General features: G+C 28.2%; 3 protein-coding genes across 7 annotated transcripts; all 3 read right to left on the bottom strand.

Moving 5' to 3' along the window:
- Positions 1-483: 483 nt before the first annotated feature.
- On the bottom strand, positions 484-3,825 carry LOC103574852 (odorant receptor 13a). Its single transcript, XM_008554399.2, has 7 exons — positions 3,795-3,825; positions 2,793-3,062; positions 1,896-2,397; positions 1,708-1,807; positions 875-994; positions 642-797; positions 484-557 (listed from the first exon to the last, which is right to left on the bottom strand). Exons 1-7 carry the CDS (start codon positions 3,823-3,825, stop codon positions 504-506), a joined length of 1,233 nt encoding a protein of 410 aa, XP_008552621.2. The 3' UTR covers positions 484-503.
- Positions 3,826-5,242: 1,417 nt separating this feature from the next.
- On the bottom strand, positions 5,243-11,235 carry LOC103574853 (eukaryotic translation initiation factor 2-alpha kinase). Its single transcript, XM_008554400.3, has 4 exons — positions 10,655-11,235; positions 10,237-10,363; positions 7,013-9,598; positions 5,243-6,007 (listed from the first exon to the last, which is right to left on the bottom strand). The coding sequence occupies exons 1-4, from the start codon at positions 10,804-10,806 to the stop codon at positions 5,804-5,806; spliced, it is 3,069 nt and encodes a 1,022-aa protein (XP_008552622.2). The 5' UTR covers positions 10,807-11,235; the 3' UTR covers positions 5,243-5,803.
- Positions 11,236-12,785: 1,550 nt separating this feature from the next.
- Positions 12,786-22,673, bottom strand: LOC103574854 (transcription factor GAGA). 5 transcript variants are annotated; one of them, XM_008554401.3, is made up of 4 exons: positions 21,837-22,670; positions 21,489-21,755; positions 19,622-19,798; positions 12,787-16,032 (listed from the first exon to the last, which is right to left on the bottom strand). In XM_008554401.3, exons 2-4 carry the CDS (start codon positions 21,672-21,674, stop codon positions 15,247-15,249), a joined length of 1,149 nt encoding a protein of 382 aa, XP_008552623.1. In that variant the 5' UTR covers positions 21,675-21,755; positions 21,837-22,670; the 3' UTR covers positions 12,787-15,246. The 5 variants fall into 5 exon arrangements, with proteins under 5 accessions (XP_008552624.1, XP_008552623.1, XP_053594273.1 ...); XM_053738298.1 differs by having other exon boundaries at positions 21,489-21,629; XM_053738296.1 differs by having other exon boundaries at positions 22,435-22,670.
- Between the last annotated feature and the right edge of the window lie 1,320 nt (positions 22,674-23,993).

Here is a 23,993-nt window from a genome sequence, read left to right as displayed (position 1 = left end):
CATTTTCATCCCAGGCATAATAAATATTACAGTTTCAAACTCGATATTATCCAGCTCTCTGTCACAAACAGATTTTATAATTTTAAATTTAATTCTAAAGTTAGTTAAAATTGCATGTGCGCACTATTATAAGAACAAACATTCAAAGATATATGAACATTATTAATTAATTTTGATTAGATGCCGAGAAGATATTGCGAGTAGAATACCATACAATGATTAATTTGAACAATGTTATTTGCTATTAATTATTCATTTATTAATAATTCAATAACACATATAGTCTATCTAGTTCATATTCAATTTCTTATAATCAATCTATTACTATGTCACGATTGCACATAAACAGGTTTCATAATTTTTAAATTGAGTAATAAATGCACTAGATTTTGCTTATTAACAATTTTTATTAATCAAAATAATACAGCAGCAATTTATGAATATTTTATTTCCATTCATTCTAAAAATATATTATAAAACAAAATATTATGTTTTGAATAAACTCAAGTTCTTACTGCCAACAAAACAGACATATATCCAGCTGACGTTTTAATAAGCTAATTAAAGAAATTATTCAATTTTTTAAGGTAATTAGTTGCTATTGAAAGAATACTTTTAGTTTATCAATCATAAATACTTACACTGGCAAATGTACTCAATGAAATTGGGGCAAATTTTCCCGCCGTCACTACTAATGGTTTCTGTGCTCGGTTAATAATCATTACTATTTGATACATATCTCTTTTTTCTAAATTAACCCACTCACAATTATAAGCTGCGTGATAAATTTTTGTGCTCTAATAAAAAAAAAGACCAATAATTGGAATGTTATTAATAAACAAGTTGTTGTTACTGATTATTAACGATAGCGTACATTTTCGCTCAAAAATTCTCCAGCAGCTGAATATAAAAAAATAAGAAATAGTGCGTAAATAAAATACGATATTGAAAAACTCATTGTTGAAAATGATCCTTCTACATCACCAGCAAAAATCTATTGAAAAAAAAAAATAATTAATGTACAATAGTTTTTTTTTTCTTCAAAATTTTGTATTGCGATGATTGAGGCCAAAGAATATTTTTTATTAAAATTGATATTAATAATTTTGTTAAAGTGAAAAAAAGATATTTTTGCATAAAGAACCTCAAACTCTTGTTTCAACTGTATAACCAATTTGAAGTAAGAATGGTAAGAACTCAGTTCAAGAAAATCAATTTCTTGGTTTTAAAACACCCCCATCTGACTGTCCAAATCATGGAAAATATATAGAACTCTACACGGCCATAATATTTATGGTTAAAATTTTATGCTCCACTATCTCGGAACTATGTCGGCCTAGTGAATTACAAACAAGACTTGTAACTCAAAGGACGCGAGTTCGATCCTGTTCGAAGTTAGTTATTTTTTTTCAAAAATAAAGTTGGCTTGAAAATATTCAGTAATACTGACATCATTAAAAAAAAAAGTACATGTCGACTGTAATTAAGTATCGTTTTGAATCAAGTCGCTAGTGTCTCAAGCCAAGAAATTATATTCTCGGGATAATTAATCAAAATCTCATGTTTTAATAAATGAGCCGAGTTCCATCCCCATTTCTTACAAACTATCAACAAACCTAAAGTCAGTTATTGGTTGACGTCACTTTTCAAACAAATTACTATAATTTCTACATGATCTACAAAAGACTGTTCATTTTTTTTACTTACGGATATAATATTAAACCCTTCAGTAGCAAAAATAATAGCGAATGCTGTAAACTGTTCAAGTAACATCATACTAAATATATCTTCCATTTTTTCTACAAAACTAATAGACCATAAAATTTATAAAAACCCTCATTCTATTATTAACTTAAGGACTATACTAAAAAAAATATAATAAATATTAAACTAACTCAATTAATCGTTGATGAACTTTGGCCGTTGTATTGAGGTCTTTTTGAAAAGACGTCTTATCGACATAATTGGTTTTTTTATTATAGCTGTTACATAAATTATTAACTCGTAATTCAAGAACTTGCAACTGTCCACTGACGTGTAAAATTAAAGTACCAAAAACACAATCGATTGTTGTATAAGCACTTCCGGCGACTAAACTTGACATGAATTGAAACATTCCAGTTAATTCAAAAATTGGCGATTCAGTTACGTCATAAAAATATATTGTTTGCATAACAAGAGCTCTATTGCCATCAGTAATATTCGTTGGTGTACGTGGTACAATCCCACCAATCCAAAGTGGTAAATGGTGTATTAATATTACCCATATTACTAATATGTAGGCAAATAATGTTACATTTCGAGCGACTGTAGCATTTTTTATCATTAAACTATGTTCCAATGTATTCCTGGGAATTGACCAGTCTTCGTTTATTTTATTAAAAAGTGTTTGAAGATCTTTTGATAGAAGATAAGAAAGTCAATTCATTTGATCTTATAGAGGTTCGTATTTGAGCTATTATTTAATTTTTATGGGATTCATATTTATATAGTGTATTGTGTGATAAAAGATTAATAGTATATTACACACGTGGGTCGGAATGCCCGACTTTACTCCCTAAGTGTGTAATATACTGAAAATTTAAAAAATTTTAAAGTATGCCGCGTTTTTTCAATAACGAGTATAATAAAAAAAAAAAATAATAATAACTACTGTGCGAACTGAAATGTCTATATGAAGTTTTAATAATAACTCAAATAGGAATCATTCGACTCATTGCTACAGTAGCATGTTCTCTCTCTCTCAAAAAAAAAAAAAAAAAAAAAAAAAAAAAAAAAAATTAGATTTATACCTCTTTCTTTGTACCACAGTACATTGAGTTTAAAGACTGCCGTGAAAAAAGGTAAAGTAATTATCAAATTATCTATAATCAAGGTCATATTACCCCAAACTCTTGTTAATGCTATTAATCCTGGTATAAGTGTGAATATTACAACTATAAGGGTCGCTATAGTCACTCGTAAGCTGATTAATACTCGCAGCCATTTTGCGCGTTGTAAATCAGGCCAAACACCACAAACTTTTAATCCTAATTTGGTCATTCCTATCGCCCACTCATAATCTATAAATTTATTTCAATTAATTTAGTCGGGCAACTAAAGCAATGACAAAGAATGGGTAAATTTGTAAAGCTTTTTCTATTTTTCATATATTATTTGTAGAAAAACAAATAGAATTTGAAATTATTATCAACGGATTAAACTTCAAATGCTTGGAGTGATTTTTTACTATTAAATATATTTATCAGAATACTCCAGTATAAAAAAGCGTTATATGGTTCAAAATATGTGGTAGTATATATGAACATTATAGTGTTGTCTTTCACGATATGTGGAATCAAATATAGACGTAGATAAGCAAAAATGAAAAAATATTTGTAATATATTTAAAAATAATAAACTTATTTTCCGATCGAATTCGATTAAATCCGATAGAAATATTTTATCGGAAAATAATAATTTTTTTTCAATTATTTTCCGATTAAAATTTTTTAATCAGATTCAGTCAAAAAATAATATTTTTTCCCAATTTCCGATGCACTTTCAATCAGATTAATTCGGAACATTCTGATTAAATCTGATAATAATTTTTCAATCAGAGTTCTTAATCAGGGAAATCTTCTAAAACTTTAAAATAAATTAATTGCCTCCATTTTCTAATATTAGTTTAAAAAAAAAACTATTCTATTTCATCACTATTAACAATAACTGTTTTTTGTTCAAAAACAGGGTTAAACTATTACTGCATACTCTTTTAATTGTTGAATAAAATAACAAAGTTTAATTTTCCGTACCACCAGAACTTTCAAAAGTAAATGTACCCATATTGAATGAAGAATTATAACTATCATAAGCATTCTTTTCGAACAGAAGATTATCTCTCTAAAGCTTCCCTCACTTGAGAATACACATTTTATACGCATGCTCATTTATACATCAACATAAAATCGTTGTAAAGTTATAAAATCGTTAGTTTTATCAAGTTTTAAATTATATTGTCAATGATGATCTCATATTATAATAGTTATGTATGTATGTATGAATAATTTATGTATACTAGAGTGATTTGTTGTAACAGACTTTTCCACTCTGACAGCAAAATATTCAAAATAATCATAAAATAATAATAAAATATCCAAAGAAATATCATTACAATAATTGAGGGAAAAACCTCTTCAAAATTTCAACAGTTTTTTTTTTTTACTTATACCAATAATAAAAGAAAAAAAAACTGTAATGGGTAGTAATCAATTATTAGAATTACAATAAGTACCACAAATATCTAATGAAAGCCGGGGTCGTAAAAAGTTGTAGTAAATAAAAAATTATCTGGAAATAATTTTTTTGAGTTTCTTCCATAACTATGCTTCATAACAAACGATAAATGTTCATATTGTTGACAGTTATTCTTAGTGATGTAAAGCTAAGCATGTGCTCGTCAATTGCTCGTCATTTGACGTCAATTGACCAACTAAAACAAATGACCGCCGGTGATTTTTTGAATTTAATGTCGATTCCCGCGAAATGAGAATAAAAAATTAGTAAAAATTTGACTGAAAAATTTTTGACGGTCATTTTCCATCTAAGTAATTGAGCAAGCCAGATTTGTTTATTATCGTCAGAATTTTTGGATAAATTTCATTTTGAATATTTAAAATATTTAGGTTGTATATAAAATAGGTTGCTTTTTTTTAAAGAAGAATTTTCGTAAAAAGAAAAAAAAAATGCTCATGAATTTTTGTGACTGACCAAAAAAAAAATGACGTCAATTGACGAGCAAATGCTCGTCAATTGCTCGTGATTTGACCAAAGTTAAAAATGACCGTCATTTCACATCACTAGTTATTCCTAAAACAACCATAGTTATGGGCAATCTTTCATGGATTTCACCTTCGGATTCATGATAGTTCAATCTATATTCTGAATCGGTTAAAAACGGCTAATTTGAGTTTTTAATGTCCAAAACGTCAATTAACGTCTAATATTTCAACTCGTGAGTTCATATGTTTCAAAATTTATACCGGCTCTTTAGCTTCATAGTGTTCGATTATTGCTACATGAATTATTGCAATCAGTTTGATAGTTTAAATAATATTATCATCACAAAACATTTGTAGTATGATTAATTCTATGTTTTAATATTGTGTTAATTAAATACTTTTGGATTGATCATTTAAGTGATACTTTATTGTCCATAATAAAATACTTTATTTATTATTTTTTTTTTTGTAAAAATTTTATCGTTAATTTTATTTTACATACTTATTTTATAAATTTATATATGTATTGCTACATTCATAAAAAAAAACATATAACTGTTATAATTCTTTCATAATTATTGTTATTTTTAACATCAGTATCATTACTTGATTATAATGAACATTTAATATTAATTAATTTATGATAAAGAGTAAAATAAATAACTTTTTATATTATGATGAAATTATAAATGTATATTGGGTAAGTATGGATATTACTGTAGGTGTCTCTATTACTGCGGTTTAAGTTAACAGTTGATTATGAAATAATTACAAAAAAAAAACTAATGACCACTATTAAGAATTAATTACTATTGAAAGTGATCACTGTTGATTGATTTTTAATGATAATCATTAGTAGTCAAATTAGTGAGTCTACAGTTCTATTGAAAGTGAATCATCGAAATAAAAAAATTCGTTGATATTTTTAATTAAATAATTGTATTATGCATTTGACAGCAGCCGCAGAAATACCCACATTTACCCTGTATCAAATGCGAATTCGAAAAAAGAAATAAATAAATGGTTGAAAAATTTTTTTATAATCAAGTGGAATTGTTGAAATCAATTGATTGGGCACTATTGCTACTACTTATACTTGAAGAATTTCTACTTATATGTGGTAGTGTGAAATGATATTTTGTGTCAGTTATACTTTGGTCACTAGACAGAGGCGGTCGAGCTTTAATACCTATTGCTGTTGGTCGTTTTCTTGGATCCTTGTCGAGCATCATGGTCAATAAATTGTACTAAAAAAATATATGAAATATTTGTTGATTATTACTTGAATTATTGAATCACAAGTATAGGTAACAGAACTATTTCACGGAGAAAAAAAAAAAGTTTCACGCCATAAACGTTTTGCAAATAAATTAATTTATAGGATGTTTTTAAAGAGCTTGATGAAGCAATAAGAAATTGCAAAACGTTCCAAATAATAATTCGTTAACCACATTTTCATTTGGTCCTACAACCCCTGATAATAACGTTTATATAATAATTTAATGATATGATCAAAATTGCACACCTCAAGTACGAAGCGCTAAGGGCGCTTTATGAACAGTTTGTTTTCCGACTATTTTACTCACAAAAAATATTTCTACACTCTTTTAATTACACCAAAACAGGTAAAATTATTTAGTAGCATATAAAGAACTTATTAAGGAACAATTTGAACCTAATATTAAGTCGATTTGTTATTTTATTAGTTTAAAATAAATTATGTTCACTCAAAAAACCAGTGCTGTCAATTTTTACGTATGAAACTTTGCAAACACGATAACTCTCGATAGACACAATTAATCGGCCTAACTTTTTTTTTTATTATCTTTGTATTTTTTATCACAAGAACCCTATGGAAAATCACTATCTAAATTTTTTTAGTTTAATTGTAATTAATTAAAAACGTAAAACTGATTAATCATGAGAAATTTAGCTGCCATTTTTATTTTTACTGTTATTATTTTTTTCATTTTTTCTCTCCACCAACTACTGGCGGCAGCACTAGCGTTACAGTATAGGTTTGAAAAAAAGAGCGACATCTAAGACAAAAAGGCGGGATATTTAAAAAAAAATGTTAATAAAAAAATATTGAACTGAAAATAAGAAATAAAAAATCAAATTGATAATTTATAAGTTGAATAAAAATTCATAATAAAAAAAAATAAAAGTAATGATGAAAAATAAAATGAGCAATTGAGCAGATATAGGGGCTTTTACCTTAAAACAAATAATCATAGAAAAAAGTAAATTACCTCTTTTGGATGTTGAACAGCAAAGTCATCTGGAAATATATTTTTCTTTAAATTTCCGAGTGTCACCATTCTCTCCATTCCGGTAGTAAACGGAACAAGCAATTCAAACAGTATAATCCCAAGGGAATAGATATCAACTTTATAGTCATAAATAACTCCATTAATTTGTTCTGGTGACATGTACAAATGCGTACCAACATTAGCTGTGTGTTTTTTAATTCTTCTATTGCTTTCTTTACCGCTATCATCATCAGCGTCCTCAGCATTATCTATATCCTTACAACTAATGCCGTCATCCTCAGTCATGGCCGTGACAAGTCCAAAGTCACCAATTTTTATTTTATTATCGTAAGAAAACAAAATATTTGATGGTTTCAAATCACGATGTATCATCCCTTGGAGATGGACATACTCAACAGCATCAACAATTTGCTGAAATATACTGATAATTTCATTGCGATTTCTACTGAAATTATTCGGGCTCTTTAGCCAATCTTGCAGACTCAATCTCTGGCACAATTGCATTTGAATATAAAAAAACATCGTTGATTTTTTATGGCGATCGCGTTTTTTCGTTTTATTTTTCACTGCCATATTTTTTTGATTTTCGTCTTCAGTCTCATCAGTTTCTTCCTCCTCTCCATCTAAATTTTTATCACCCGAACTACTTCCGAGTTGAAAAACAACAGAATCAGATAATGATTTTTCCATCTTCACACTGACACAATCGTTTTCCATGTCGTCCTCCATTCCATCACTGATTTGATCGGATTCTTCAGTTGAAATCGACTTGTCTGTATCGAAAACAATAAAGGAATCATCGTTTTCGCTCCGTGAAACATTATGGTCATCAGTAATCTTATTGTCAATTAAATCTAACCCATTAATCGCTACATCAATACAAACTGAATTAGTATCACATGTTGCCGTATCAACGGTACCTGAATCTATACAAGAATCTTCTGTGGTGAACAATGACTGCGATAATTGTTGGTTAATAAAAACAGTATCATGTTTTTCTTGCCAACCAACGGGTGGACATTCAAACCACGCGTGAAAGTATCTGACAATATTCTGATGATCCAACTTAGCTAATGCTTTAACTTCGCGCATGACACGATCACGGGAATTTTGTGTGTCTGGTAATGATATCCGCTTGATAGCATAGTGACAATCATCAATTTTATTCTTAGCTTCGAATACAACACCATAACCACCTTTCCCCAAACAGTTTATTGTTTCAAATCCTGCTGAATATAGTGAATTAAATTCTACATTATTATTTTCGTTATTAGCCGGTGCCGGGTCTTTTGATGGCGCTACTGGATCAATATATTTTTCGACAATAATTGGCAGCGAATAACTCCATCCAACATCAGAATTTGATGTTATATGTTTTGTTAGATATATTCCAATTAAAGCGAATATAAGGGCTGTAATTTCTATCCACCCAAGCGACGCAATGATTCTTTCGAGCAATGATTCTTTATCAGCAGCGGGCGTTCCAGTAGTTTCAGATGCCGCGTCTTTTAAAACCGGCTCACTACTTTCACTACCAGTTGATAAGCTGTTATCACTAGTTTTATTACAATTAGCCGATTGTTCTTGATGATTTTGTGTGTACAAGTAGTATCCGTTGCCATCTACATAACCGGAATTGTATAGAATCGATAAACCAGCTGCTGTTGAATCCTCAACATTTTTGGTGTTACTAATTTCATTTTTGTTACCACTATTTTCAATGCGTAATATTGAACTTTCGTGGGCTGGGTATGGTTTCCATGGATAAATATTATTTATATTATTATGATTGTCAATAATTTTAGTGTGTTTATTATTATCATTATTAGTCAAATCGGAAAGCTCGAAAAATTTTCTAGACTTACTTTCTTGAACATAAACCTGTCGTTCATGCATGCCGACATATATCGATGGATCCGTTGGATAATCTTGACCCCACGACCACTGCTTGTTGTCAAATAAATTCAATTCTTTAATAGCATCATAGTAATGACCATTTGCCCCATAATTGTGTGTTTGTTGCCAAACCGTCACAATCGGAGTATCAAATTGATACCGCCATAATATTTTAGTAGGATTACTTTTATCAATAGCCCATATCAATCCTTGAGGAATAATAACTTTTATGTCGATGTTGTCGTCCTCATAATGATTATTATGATGATTAGGATTTTGAAAACATGGTCTTTCAGTAGCAACTAAATTCAACTCATGAGTACCTACACTGTAGTTCCATTTTTCAGTACCAGTAGCTGGTTCAACGGCACGAATGGTCTGTTGCAATCGTTGTATTATCAACACATCATCATATAATCTATCACCATCAGTATTATTGTTGCAGCCATTAATGGTACAGTGGTATAAAATTTTTCCATTATTGGATGTGACTCCATAAGTCTGAATTTCTTTGCCACCAGAAAATACTAAATTGTCAGAATAACGAAATGATGATTGAAGTAAATGATCCGTTGTCACAGGAATTTGTTCAACAGTATCACCGTCAAATTTATACAACCTTCCGTTCAATGATGGAATTAATTTTACCCAGTGACCATCGTCATTTAACTAGAATTTTATGGGTCAATTATTTTATTAAATTAATTATTATTATTCTTACAATAATTAACTGAACGTAAATAAGCAATTAGGATCATTGTTTTAGACGACCGGTTGCAGTGCCCAAAAATGAAGGGTTAATTAATTCAAAATTAATTGTTGTGTTTACTTAACAACTAGTGTAAAAAGACAGACCGATAGATCAGATTGAGTAAAATACTAGTCTCTGCTGAGTCCTCAGATAAACTAATTTTCTTTTCCTACTTCATTAATTACATAAAAAGAATTAATATTCTCAGGTCTCTTATGGGAACACCGAGATTTTTCAATTCTCATCTACGTAAACACTTTGTTTCATCTACAGATGAACTGCGTCGACGTTCTAAAAATGCTTATCAGCGATATTTTCGTTCAAACAGATTAAAATTAATTACATTTATATAATTTACAAATTTTACGGAAACGTAGCATTTAAACAATTACTAAGGAATCATTTGGTACAAAAATCAATTTTTCATTGGTTGTCACGTTACTGCTTATCTACGTCCATATAAGACTTCCCTCAGAATACTACAAAAATTCAGCGTCATCTAATTATCAGTAAAAATAATTTCCAAATTAATAAATATATATATACATTTACTTACTTCTCTTTTATGAATACTGGATGATATCAATGGAATATCATCAAAATCTAACGCCCACTTTTTTTCTCCATTGTTTAGAATATCTAATGCTGTTAATTTGCCATCTAATGTACTTATGAAAACAAGCCTGAAATAAAAAAATTTTAATTAGGCAGACCACTAAATATCTTGAAGTTCATAGACAATTAACGATTTTTTTTAACTAATCATGTAGAAAATTGAAGAAATTACAAATGGAATTTTTTTGTTTTTTATAATTCTCTTGACTAATAATCAACAGAATTTGAAAATTCGAAGTCATCATAATAGTGACGAAACGTAGTTTTAAAAATTAATTTTTACATTAATCAATTAGTTAATTGTCCATAATACCCGTGATAAAGAGATTAATAAAATAAATTATGAAAATATAAATTACCTAGAGGATGGAAGATCATCAGCTGACGAACCGCAGGCACGAATTGGTTCAATATCATGACTGATGTTATCATTCTCACCAATGACATTCGGAGTGATAATAATTAATAATATCAATGATATTTTACGTTTAAAACAACTCCATCGCCACATATTTATATTTAAATAATTAAATTCGAAAATTTAAAAAATAAATTTGAATATCAAATAAAAATACTTATTAACTATTAATTAATTCAAAAATTAATTTGTGAATTAATGCATTTGAAAACTAAATAAAAACTTTTGAAAAAAATATAATTATAAATTTAATAATATTCATAACCAAAAAAAACACTGAAAGTTATCACATTGAACAGCCGATTATGATTTATCATCTTTACTTATCTAACTTAAAATATATCGTTATATGAGTTGTTGATTACATTACAATAATTATAGGATATTGTTATTATCGCATATAAATATTATGTAGATTTTTTATATACTGATGTTATTATTGTTTTATTTTGTTTCATAATATTATCAACAATACAACTTCCACGTCAGTTGCATCATGTCACGTAGATGGCCTGTTATTTTTAAAAGTTTAACGTACTTATATATTATATTTTTTTTATTACTCATCATTAATTAATGATTCAAAATTTGCTTTATATAATTAAAGAATCCTTGAAATTTGTTTTTTATTTTATTGTTATTATTTTGTTAATTAATATTTACGTAAAATTATATTATGAAGTTTAAATTTTTTTGTCGATAAATTACTGGCTGTTGGATTTGAATTGTCATTTAGTGGAAAATAAATTTAAAAATTTTAAGTAAGAAATAATTTGAAAAAAAAAAAAAAAAAAATAATATGTAACTTTTATGGAAATAAATCTGTGAAATTTATAAAAATAATAGGAAATTTTGAATAGGGCATTTAAATGTTGATAAATTAGTGACGGAGTTCAGGGATTTTTTTTTGGCGGCAAATTATAAATTATTTGAATAGTTCATGAAATTGACGGCTTACGACGTACTCAGAAATGTTTTAATCGAAATTCTTAAAAAATGTTCCGAAAAGTAAAAAGTCTAATTTCTGACACTTCAAGTGACAGCTGAGGTTACTCTTTGATAATTAATATAAAATTCAATTTAAATAAATAGTACTTGTACAATAAACAAGTTTTGAATTTCCAGATAAGATCATGACCGCAAAATAGTTATTTGAAGCTACCCTAATAGCACAGTTTGTTTAGCAAGAGTTTCCTTGAATTTTTTGTCAAATATCCGTCAATTTCTGGTTTTTCCGTTTTTAACGATAATTTGTGTACAAGTTACGATACAATTTGACGTAAATTTACTACCCGAATTAGTATCTCTTACTCAAATATATTAAATATTTATTTGTTTATTACAAAAGAACACCGATCGGCAGTATACACTGAAAGTAACAATAATATATGATATTATAAGTGATATTTGGTATGAACATAAACATAAAAAATGAATATGAGACTAATTTAAAATTGTACATGTATTAGTTGTTTGGTATTTTATTTTTGATCTTTGTTATAAATGCAGACATTGAATTCTCGAAGTTAGTATCCTGACAGTGTTCGTTGACTAGATTGGCTATCCTATTCCTAGGACCATGGTAAACATAGTTTTTTGTTGTCTTAATAACGTCTAACAATCTATGTTGTCTTAAACTTGACCTCGGATGGATAATTTGAAATTGTTCACATATTTCCGGTGATTCAATATATCCGTTTACGGATTTATACAAAAATATTAAATCGGCAACTTGTCGATGACTTAGAAGTCTATCGATTTTGAATTGGCTGTATACATCGTCCGAAGCCATATAGGATCCACGAATGTGCATGTTATATGACACGTATTTACAGATATTCAAATATTTTTGAGACTCGTCTTCTACTCATACTTTTTTTTTGCAATTATACTTCTTACGAAGTAAGCTTAATCAGTTATGATTTAACGGGAATTGGGAAAAGTTTAATAAATTTATTTATAAAAATAAACAATCGCCGGAACTTTAATAACTTGTCTTTATTAAAACTATATAACAACAAGAAAAAAGATACTATAACAATTTGAACACTAAACAAAGTACTTATTCAAAAGTACATACAACAATCATTTTTTCTTTTCTCCAACTCTCTAAACAATTTTTATATATATATCTATTATCATTCAACTAAATACTTATGAACAAATTTTTATAAATATTTTTAATCCCGCAATGAAATAACTTTTTTGAGATTCTCTTAAAAAAATTTTTGTAAGTTCAATAATGAACATAATTATTTATAAATTTAAAAATATTTTTTAATTAAATCTCAAGAAAAAATTATTCAAAATATAATTGATTAATTAGACGCAGATAAGCAATAACTTTTCGACCGGCAAAAGCTAATTTTTTAAATTTTCATACCAAATGATTCCTTCGTAATTTAAAAATCTTTTTCGAGTAAGCATTGAATCAAAATTCATTTCAATCATAAAATCTACAAAATTGTTACAAATTAATTATCCGGAATAAAACTTTTTGGAAAATTGAGTCAAGTTCGAATTTAAATACTAGATCATAGAGGGCTAGTTGTTGACTATAATGGAAATTCTGGTAACTTGGTACGTTTCTGCAAAAATCCTAAATAGAGTTAGCTTGTTACACGGAAAAAACAATATAGTAGTGGCAACTCTCTGGGATAGTACTGAGTACTTCTTGAAAAAAAACAAAATTTTAGAAAGTATTGAATGCTAACTAGACTGTATTTACTACTCTCTGAATAGTACTGATCACTATCAATTAATAGAAGTACATAAGTTAAAAAATCTAGTACCCGATCATTCCATGTACAGTCGAACTCCATTAAGTCGGAACTTCCTGAATCTTGACCCCCACTACGAGTAATTCTGTCTCCCACTCGCTAAGTGGCATTCGATAAGCCGAAATTTTCCGAGAAAAACTGTCCGAGTTAATTGAATTTGACTAGTAAAATTTAGTAAATATAGATATACAAATACATGAGCAATCGGGTACTAGATTTCTAACCTCTCTAGCAATTTATGCTCAAATGATTTCGGAAGAAATTTCACTGAAAGTCGCTACCAATTTTTAAACGCAATGTTCTCAAAATGATGGCTATGCTACTTAACACGTTATTGCTTATCTACGGCCAATAAAAATCTACACAACACAGTAATAATTATTAATAATTGAAATTATTTTCTAAATTAAATAATTTTTTTTGTCTACTTGAATTCTTAATAAATTGTTTGTAAATCAGCAATATTATTATTAAATTTTCTTGTCTTTTTTATTTGTTTATATATATATATATATATATATATAGGTAATTATATGGCATATTTTTAATTAATCCCCCCTCCCAAAAAACATAATGGACTAGATATCCAAACAGTCATCTCAGGTCACGTTGAGCTATATACAATTGACTTTTTTTTTCATTTTTTTTAAGTATTTATATGATTATAAATTACTTTTTAATAAAGGACATAAAAATATCTTATCAATATTTAATTTAATTTATTTCATTGTCTTTAATTGATTTACTTTTTCTACTTCTTCGTTAAACTTTATTTCAAGTATGAATTTAATATATCTTATATATTAATATATTTTTTTATAGGCACTTTTAATCAACACAGCGAAATGTTTTTTATCACTAAAATAATTCAAACTATCCCATTAATTATTTAAATAATTAAATATTTTTACTAAAAAAAAGTATTTAACAACTTTTTTTTTTGCAAATTCATTGGTTTCTTTGCTTTTTTTCTTATTTTTTAAACTAAAAGAAAAAATGATTATAAATCAAATTTTGAATGGAAAATTTTAATATCTCGAATCGGAATTAAATATATTAATTTTTGGATTTATTTTGGCATCATAAATAAAATTTATTTTATATATGTGTTTTAAATATCCCTATCAAAAAAATCCATATGGGAATACAGCCTAGATTCCTATGTGGGTTCCCACATGGCGTTTTCGGATGGATTCCTTTTCACATAGGTTTCCTATAGGAATATTAATCTGTTCTTTTATTCATATACGCGCATCAATAGACGATAGACATAGAAATCCAGATACCCGGATTCTATAGAAATTACTGATATAGAAACCCAGGTTCCTATATGAATATCCCATAAAGAAATCCATCTATCCAGTTTCCTATAAGGATTTCCCGTATGGGAATTCAGGTATCCAGTTTTCTATGTGGATTTTCCATATAAGAATCCATCTCTATCGTTTCCTATGTGGATTTCTTACATGGAAATTCATTCATCTAGTTTCCTATGTGGATTTCCCTAATGGAAATTCAAATACCCACGATTTCCTACGTGGATTTTGTACAAACCCATACACTCTTACATTAATTCCTATGGATTCTCACATAAATCCATACTTTTCTATATGGATTTCTATAGGCTCTCATGCAATCCCACATGGATTCTTTTGATAGGGATTTTATTAAAAATTTCAAATAGTTAAATTATAATAAAAACAAAAAAATAAAATAAATTCGCTAAACAAAGAGAAAAAATTATAAAATAAAATCACACAAAATTCTCTGGTTTATTAAGGCTATAACGCGGACGTTTTTGTGGTGTAGCAACAGGATGTCTATATGAGACATGTTTTCTCAATGCATCTCTCGATCTTGATACATGCGAACAAGCGGTACAACTGTATGAGCTATTACTATGTGTTTCCATATGTACCCGTAAGTTATACTGATTACTCAATTGTTTACCGCAAATTAAACAAGTAACGCTAGTTTTATTGCACGTTTGACTATTTCTTCCCGAAGCAACAGCAGCGGCTGCTGCTGCCGATACCGCACTATTTGTTAAGAATCGTAAATTTGTATCGTTTATAGTATTATTTTTTAAATCTTCTATTATTATATTTTGTTCATCATTCATCATTATATCGTCATTATTATAATTATTTTTGTCTTTTAGATGCGGCCCATTCTGATAATTCATAAGCTGCTGTTGTTGTTGTTGTTGTTTGCGTTCGCGTTGAGCTAATTTAGCATTAATTGAATAATACGGTTTCGTTTTAACACTACATGGTATATCGTTCGGATTATCGTTGAGTAAGTCATCATCAGCGGGATCATTTGTCTGTGACTGTGATGTTGAATCGAGTATTTCGTTTGCGGATTGTATAGCTGTGCTAGAGGTACTTGAGGTATTAGAAGAATTTGTTGTCATTGATGATCCTAAATTGGAAGATTCTATTTTTTCTTCTTTTATTATCGTGTCATTTGGTACTTCTGGTTCTTCATTTGGTACAGTGGGGTGAATAAATAGTCCATTGTCTTGATGAGAGTTTTTCTGAAAATTAAACATTTTGAATTCATTTATTTATAATATAAATTTCATTATCAATGTCGAGTTTAAGTTTTAAGTTGGATTAATATTCAATTTCAAGAGGAAAGGTAGATGTATAATTTTTGCAGTATGATGTTGGTAAAACTTAATTTGTTTCAGCCGGTTACTGGTACTGAAAAATGGAACTACAGTGTAGGTACTCATGAGTTGAATTTAGTTGCTACTGAAAGACCATGTTTTCAAAATCCTAATCATCATAATAATCATTATTACGACGATAACATCGACATAAAAGTTATTATTCCTCAAGGATTGATATGGGCTATTGATAAAAGTAATCCTACTAAAATATTATGGCGGTATCAATTTGATACTCCGATTGTGACGGTTTGGCAACAAACACACAATTATGGGGCAAATGATCATTACTATGATGCTATTAAAGAATTGAATTTATTTGACAACAAGCAGTGGTCGTGGGGTCAAGATTATCCAACGGATCCATCGATATATGTCGGCATGCATGAACGACAGGTTTATGTTCAAGAAAGTAAGTCTAGAAAATTTTTCGAGCTTTCCGATTTGACTAATAATGATAATAATAAACACACTAAAATTATTGACAATCATAATAATATGAATAATATTTATCCATGGAAACCATACCCAGCCCACGAAAGTTCAATACTACGCATTGAAAATAGTGGTAACAAAAATGAAATTAGTAACACCAATAATGTTGAGGATTCAACAGCAGCTGGTTTATCGATTCTATACAATTCCGGTTATGTAGATGGCAATGGATACTATTTATACACACCAAATCATCAAGAACAATCGGCTAATTGTAATAAAACTACTGATAACAGCTTATCAACTGGTAGTGAAAGTAGTGAGCCGGTTTTAAAAGACGCGGCATCTGAAACTACTGGAACGCCCGCTGCTGATAAAGAATCATTGCTCGAAAGAATCATTGCGTCGCTTGGGTGGATAGAAATTACAGCCCTTATATTCGCTTTATTTAAATAATTTTTTTCAGTTGCCATTGGTAATTAGTCAGATGATCAAGAATACGGCCCATTAATTATAAGTCTTAGATAATGATGTTTTCATATAAATTACTGTATAATTATACCATAATGTCTACCTTTCCACGAGAAAAAAAACTACTATAAAAAGAAAAAAATTAATTCTATTAGACAGCCAAGAAAAATCTTAAAAAAATGAACAATCACAGGTATTTTAATAACTTTTCAGTCATTCAAAAAAGAATCTTACTCTACAAAAAAATAAAGCATTTAAAAGTCGCGAGAGATATAAGGGAGATAAAAACATTAAAACAAAAAAAAAATAATTAAAAAAACCATGTCCGTCTATTAACCCTTCAGCACTCGTGGAACCTACCACTATCATTGCTCTCGCGATGAGAAAAATTCTCACACATTTTGCGCAAGCGCACACGTGCGCATATCCACATTATTTCAAGTATTTACACGCTGATAGAGACAAATTGAAAATTAAGGTTAGAATAGCTGTTGGTATACAACTTGTTCATAAATAAAGTGTTCCCGAAAACATCCGAATCGAGCCGACCATATTCGATTCCTTAATTTTTACATTTTATCTTACTATAGTGATGAGAAAAAATCTTACAGAGCAACAATAAAAATTTTTTTAAAAATATTGTACCAGAATAATTAAATAAGACTGTTGTAATCTAATAGAGCATTAAATTTTCGACAAATAGAAAAAATATTAAGCATTCATTTTATTTAAACTTTTAGATAAAATATGTGTGAGAAAAAATCTCATAGCGAGAGCGCTGAAGGGTTAATGTAACATACAAAATAAGTAATTATTAACCATAACTATTAAAAAATTAAATAATTCATTATCAAGCCCGTTATCCATAAAAATATTAAATTATCCATTCATTTTAGCAATTTTTTAATAGAAAAAAAAAATAATAAATTATTATAACGAAGAGCTAATTTTTTATTTATATAAATATACCTGTTTCAAATTTTCATTTCTATGGGGTAAGGATCCACGGGATTGATGCATCCACTTGCATATTTAGTTGCAACACACACAACGATCTTGATCTCATGTATATCGTTTTTTATGTATCGTTTAAAAATAATTATTAATAATATCAAAATGGTTTTTTTTTCTTATTTATATTGAAATTATTTATTCATTTGAATGATTAACTATTTATAAATTTCTTTTTTTTTTTATTAATTTCATATCATCAATATATACACCGGGATCTATATGTTTATTATTATTAATTTATTTTTTATCGAAGTTCCTTCAGTGAAGTCAACAGTGTGAGGAACAACAGTGAATGACTGTGTTTTTAAGTGACCTGAACAAAACAACACGATAATAGGATAATAACAAAAAAAATAACGAAAAAATATAATAGAAATTTTTTTAATAAACAAAAGCGTGCTGTTTAGTTTTCTTTTATTCAACGTATGCCTGATTATCACGCCTTATCATATCTGCAAAGCAAACCCTAAATGGCCGCTTACCGATCAGTGGTTAATAATTTGTCAAAAAGCAAATGGCGGCTTGTGTTCCTCAATAGCGTTTGATTATAGGGCTCATAAACAAACGCATTTGAATCCATAATTATGCCCAGATAACTAGAGTTTCAGCGCAATTTTTGAACTGAAACTTTTGTCGTCTCAGTGATGTACGGTACACATAAAAAATTTCAATGTCAACTGTTGAGCTTTCTTTGACGTAAAATTTCACATAAATTTGACGTAAGTTTAAAACTGCTGACATCCGTGAAACATTAAAATTTGAGACGTAACAAATGACGTTAACTAGACCTCAACTAGAGAGATATTTTTTACTTTTTGATATTTGAATTTACTTTGTTAAATAGTTACTAGATGTCGCGAGCTGAATTTTCTTCAATATGTATCAAACGGTAAAATCGAATCTAAATAATTTAGGTCAATTTGAGTTACTACTGCAGTCAAATTTTGCTACTCAATTTTTGATGTCTCGAGTACGTCAAATAGCTGCTTTAATCTGACGTCAAATTTACGCACAATTTGTACCATATATAACCACCTAATTTAGGGTTTACTTTGCTGATATAATAATTCGCAAAAATCAGACATTTGTTGTAAAAAGTATAGTACATAGCACGTGGGTCACATTATCCGTCAAACGCAATGTTCTTAGCACTCATCTACGTCACACACCAATCACTCGCTGGAACTTATTCGTGTGTACCTACGACTTGTGTTAAAAACATTGTCCTTTCCGTATAAAGACTCACTTAGCCCACTAGCTATGTAATGTACTATTAAAAATATTTAAAAAATTAAAAACTTTTATTATTAGTCTAATTGTTTGTTAATAAATTACATTTTTTGTATTTTTTATTTGGTTATGGGAGTTAGTGTTACTAAAAATTATTCTCGCGACTTTATCTATGTCTAAAAAAATATATTTATATATCACGTATTTTAAATTTATTTATTTGTTAGGGAGAAGGTATAGCACAAGCAACTTGAAATTAGTTATTAAAATTTTTAAAAAATTTAACAATAAATTTTTATCTTACCCCGGCAATGTCAGCAAGACCGCGTATGTGTAATGTATCAGCCATTGCTAAAAGTGCTGGTAATTGTTCTTGATAAATATTAACTTCACCATTATACATAAATGTTACTAATGCACATAAATTTGAGTACTCCATACCTGGTAATACTATTACAGGATGTTGTAGAGTACTTAAATCCTGTAATTAAATTTGTTTATATATTTATAGTTCATTTTATTTATTTAGTTATTAAAAATTGTTAATTATAGTTAACAATTCAATTAATATACTGTTAATAAGTAGATACATATTTATTTTATTGAATGAATACTTATAGTTTTTGATAATTGTAATGTAAGTTCCTGGCTTACTCTTTATGTTATCTGAGGTCAATAAAAAAAAAAATCTTTTTTTGGATCGGGAAGTTGACGAAAAGTATTCAAATTCACTCGCGAATAATGAGCATTCACGAATTTCTCTAATTACTATCTAGGAGATTTAATAAGCTAGTGATATTATTTGATAGAGTTATAATTGGGTTAAGATATTTATTAGTAGAAATGTAATGATAGAGTTGGCCCGGATAAAATGAAAATTTGGTAAATCTGTTTATAGTGTAAATGCGCCAGTTAATATTTCAGAAAAGTTAAATTTCAGAGACTAATTAATTTGATGCACAGAAAAAAATGATTTCTTGGCGCAAGAAAAAATTCGCATTATAAAATGAAAAAAAAAAAAATTTTTTTTGGCGCGTCAAGAAAATCTCTGAGGGCAACTAAGATTTTACTTAAGGTAAGTAAAATTTTTCTGCGTCGAAAAATCGTTTTTTTCTGTGCGATTTTTTTTCTGAGACATTATTTTTAAAAAGTGTATTTTAAACGCTGGTTTTTTATCTTAAAAAGAAGTTGAAGTTTTATTTATAAATAATTATCTGTTTAAAACAATTATTCAGTAACCTCTATATCTATGTCAAATAATATCCGTACATTGTAGTAAGTCATTTACATATTTGGGTTGTTTAAATAAAATTATAATTAACTTGGTAATTAAAAACAATGAATTTGTCAGATGTCGGTTACTTTCAGCATCATATTTAAAAAATAGATTAGTATAAGTTTAGCAGAAAATTTTGAATTTTTTTAATTTTGTAATCAAAATATAAAATTAAAATTTTAAAATATTTAGATAAATGAAAAATCCCGCGCATTTCTTTAAATTAATTACTTCTGTTATTTATTTAAAATTTATAGATTGTCTCATATCTGCTATATTTATAATCATAAAAATAAATGATCCTAAAACCAGGAGACAATTAACAATTTGTGACTTTTTTTTTTCAACAATTTAATTAAAAAAAAAAAAAAATGCATGTGCAGAAAACTTAAAAAACTACAGGTGCATTTTTTACAAAAATTAGTTTTTAAAAAAATCAAAAAATTATCAGACGTCAGCTAAATTCAATTTCATGAAGAAATAATCCTGAAGTTAACAGACAATTAGAAATTTTTCGATTTTTTTCAGCAATTCAATTTAAACAAAAAAAAAAAATAAAAATATGCACATGTAGTAAATTTAAAAAACTACATGTGCATTTTTTTCAAAAATTAGTTTTTAAAAAAATAAAAAAATAATCAGACGTCAGCTAACTTCAGTCTTATAAAGAAATGATCCTAAAGTTAACAGACAATGAGAAATTTTTCGATTTTTTTTAGCAATTCAATTTAAACCAAAAAAAAAAAAAAAAAAAAAAAAAAACTAAAAATATGTACATGTAGTAAATTTAAAAAACTACAAGTGCATTTTTTTAAGTATTTGTTTTTAAAAAAATCAAAAAATTATCAAACGTCAGCTAACTTCAGTATCATTAAAAAAAAAAGTACAGCAATACCTTAAACAATTCTTTGAAGTAATAACTGCAAGCAGACAAAATAATTTTATGTGCACGTATATGCCTGCCACCAGCACTTAAAGTAACATCTGTCAAGTAACCACCATCCAATAATTTAGGCAACGTACTAAGTAACGTATTCTGAAAATTATGCCATCTCAAACAAAACTGTTGCCCTTCCATCATAAATATTTCAAAATCTTTATAAAAATTTATCTATTTTATTACTAATATTCACACAATAAATTTTATATATTTTTTATCTACCTACAAATTAATACAAAATCCCCATTATTATTAAATAAATAAATAAATGAACTATTCAAAATAATAAATTAATAAACACACCTCAAAGCTACTGAATGAAAGGTTATTTAACCCAAAAAAAATTTATAACTCTGTTAATTGGCCATTAATAAAATTATTTTTACATACTTGGATTGATAAATAAAAATAAAAGAAATAGTGAATAGAATTTAAAAAAACAAAGTTTTTAACACACGTTTAACGTAAGAGATTTAATACGTGACTGTGTGATACTAAAATTTATAAGTTCTTACATTAGAGTCTTTACTTAGTCATGTCAGTTCACTCAAGGAGGAGTTAAAGTTAAGTTTAAGTTTAAGAGAGAAAGAGAAAGATATATTAAGTATATGCGCGTGTATATATGTAGAGACAATCCTATTTATTTAATCAGACCGTAGGTTCCAGCCAAATCTATTATTGTCTTTTCAGGTATGGCTGGAGGCTACGACAAGAATGTCTGAGACGAGACATTTTGGCTCACATATATATAACACGTCATTCTATTATTTGACTGTTATAAATATATGACTATTTTTTATCCCATTTATAATTCGAACTGACGATAAAAAAATATAATGTATTATATTAATTAATTTACTAATTAGTGGTGTATTAATTAATTAGTTTGTAATTTTTTAACCTTTCATTCATCGTTCGAGTAGTTTTTTTTTATTAACTAGAATTTATTATTTTTGTTTTTATTTTTCTATTGGTTAGACGGCACTGATACACACACTGATTTATATGGAGATAATTTATTAATGTACGTGTATAAGAGTTTTATACGCGTGGACAAATTATATTTTATATTTATAAATGATAAAATATATGTAGACATGTATAAAATATATTGTTTCTCATGTGATCAGGCCAAGTATACTTGCGGCCATTTTTTTATCTTATTACTGAAAACTGGTAATGAGTGAATCTGTTTTATTTTGGGTTGTGATTATTGATAAGACAGGAAATTTCACTTTTGATAACGACTAAAAGTTGGTAACTTGTCGTCAAGTTGAATAAATTGCGGATGGCAAGACTTCCTGGTCAGAAAATTGATGTCAATTAGTTGCGATCAAATCGATGACAACTTTAATCTTTGTGAGTGTTGACTGCAAGTTGTTACAAGTTGAGATCCAGCTATTACTTAGTGATTTAAAAGTATTTGAAAGTATTCAAAAAAGTTTAGAATTTTTGAATTTTTCTAAATCTCCATAAATCGAAATTTCAGTATTATTTAGCTATAGTTAAACGGAGAGAAAATTATGGTAACAATTACAATGTATTATGGGAATGTTCCTCATAACGCACGATATCCGGTTTTTTTGAAATGCCAATTATAGAAATGGTACTCATATATATTATAGTAATCATTACCCCTGATAGCCGTTGGCGAGAAACTAGCGTCAAACTAACGGTCGCAAATAGATGCCAAGTTGGCCGCAAAAATTGGTACAGTCGGACTCCGTTATAAGACTATATTGCTATCTTTTTATAAATCAGGTATCGCGATACCTTAAGAGAGAAACTGATATAATAGTCTTATAACGAGGGCCTACTGTACTTCCAAAGTTGATAGACACTTTCTGAGAAAGTTTGTGGCAAAAGTTGGCAATCAATAAGTTGGCGAAAAGTTGCCTTCAATTTTCTCAGAAACCTGCTTTCGAATTGCGACTCTTCCCTGACGTCAACTTTCTTAGAAAGTTGGCGGTAACTTGTAGCCAAAAGTTGCAAAAGCTAAAGCTGTCGACAACTTGTTGTCAAGTTGGTCACAAACTAATGAATACCAAACTTTTGGACGAGCAACTCGTGCTATCAGGGACTATGATATTTAAGTAATCGTTACTATAATATCATGGTAACCGTTACCATAACATTATGGTAATGGTTACCATATATTACGGTAATCGTTAGCATATGTTATGGTAACCATTACCACAATATTATAGTAACCATTACCATAATACTAAAGTAATCTTTACCATAATCATATGATAATAATTCCCATACATTATGGGAATGATTACCATAGTATAATGGGAACGAATACCATAATATTATGGGAATAGTTACCATAATATATAGGGTTTACTCCCACATATATTTAGGAGCCGTTACAATATGGTTGTAGGATTGGTTCCCATTCGCTTATGGGAACTATTTTTATGAGTATGGTAATAATTACCACAATTCTTTCACATG

This window comes from Microplitis demolitor, chromosome 4 (assembly GCF_026212275.2).
Source record: "Microplitis demolitor isolate Queensland-Clemson2020A chromosome 4, iyMicDemo2.1a, whole genome shotgun sequence".
NCBI classification, from domain to species: Eukaryota; Metazoa; Arthropoda; class Insecta; order Hymenoptera; family Braconidae; genus Microplitis; species Microplitis demolitor.
The sequence above is the reverse complement of the archived record's forward strand: the minus strand, read 5'-3'. Positions and strand labels throughout refer to the sequence as shown.

Coding starts and splice junctions, on each gene's coding strand:
- LOC103574852 (XM_008554399.2), bottom strand. CDS start 3,825: ATGGGTACATTTACTTTTGAAAGTTCTGGTG. Junction 1,808..1,895: donor GTTCATCAACGATTAATTGA/GTTAGTTTAATA, acceptor ATGGTCTATTAG/TTTTGTAGAAAAAATGGAAG. Junction 995..1,707: donor AAGGGTTTAATATTATATCC/GTAAGTAAAAAA, acceptor TTTTTTCAATAG/ATTTTTGCTGGTGATGTAGA.
- LOC103574853 (XM_008554400.3), bottom strand. CDS start 10,806: ATGTGGCGATGGAGTTGTTTTAAACGTAAAATATCATTGATATTATTA. Junction 9,599..10,236: donor CCAGTATTCATAAAAGAGAA/GTAAGTAAATGT, acceptor ATAAAATTCTAG/TTAAATGACGATGGTCACTG. Junction 6,008..7,012: donor CTGTTCAACATCCAAAAGAG/GTAATTTACTTT, acceptor ATATTTTTTTAG/TACAATTTATTGACCATGAT.
- LOC103574854 (XM_008554401.3), bottom strand. CDS start 21,674: ATGATGGAAGGGCAACAGTTTTGTTTGAGATGGCATAATTTTCAGAAT. Junction 19,799..21,488: donor ACTTCAAAGAATTGTTTAAG/GTATTGCTGTAC, acceptor ATTTAATTACAG/GATTTAAGTACTCTACAACA. Junction 16,033..19,621: donor GTCTTGCTGACATTGCCGGG/GTAAGATAAAAA, acceptor TTTAATTTTCAG/AAAAACTCTCATCAAGACAA.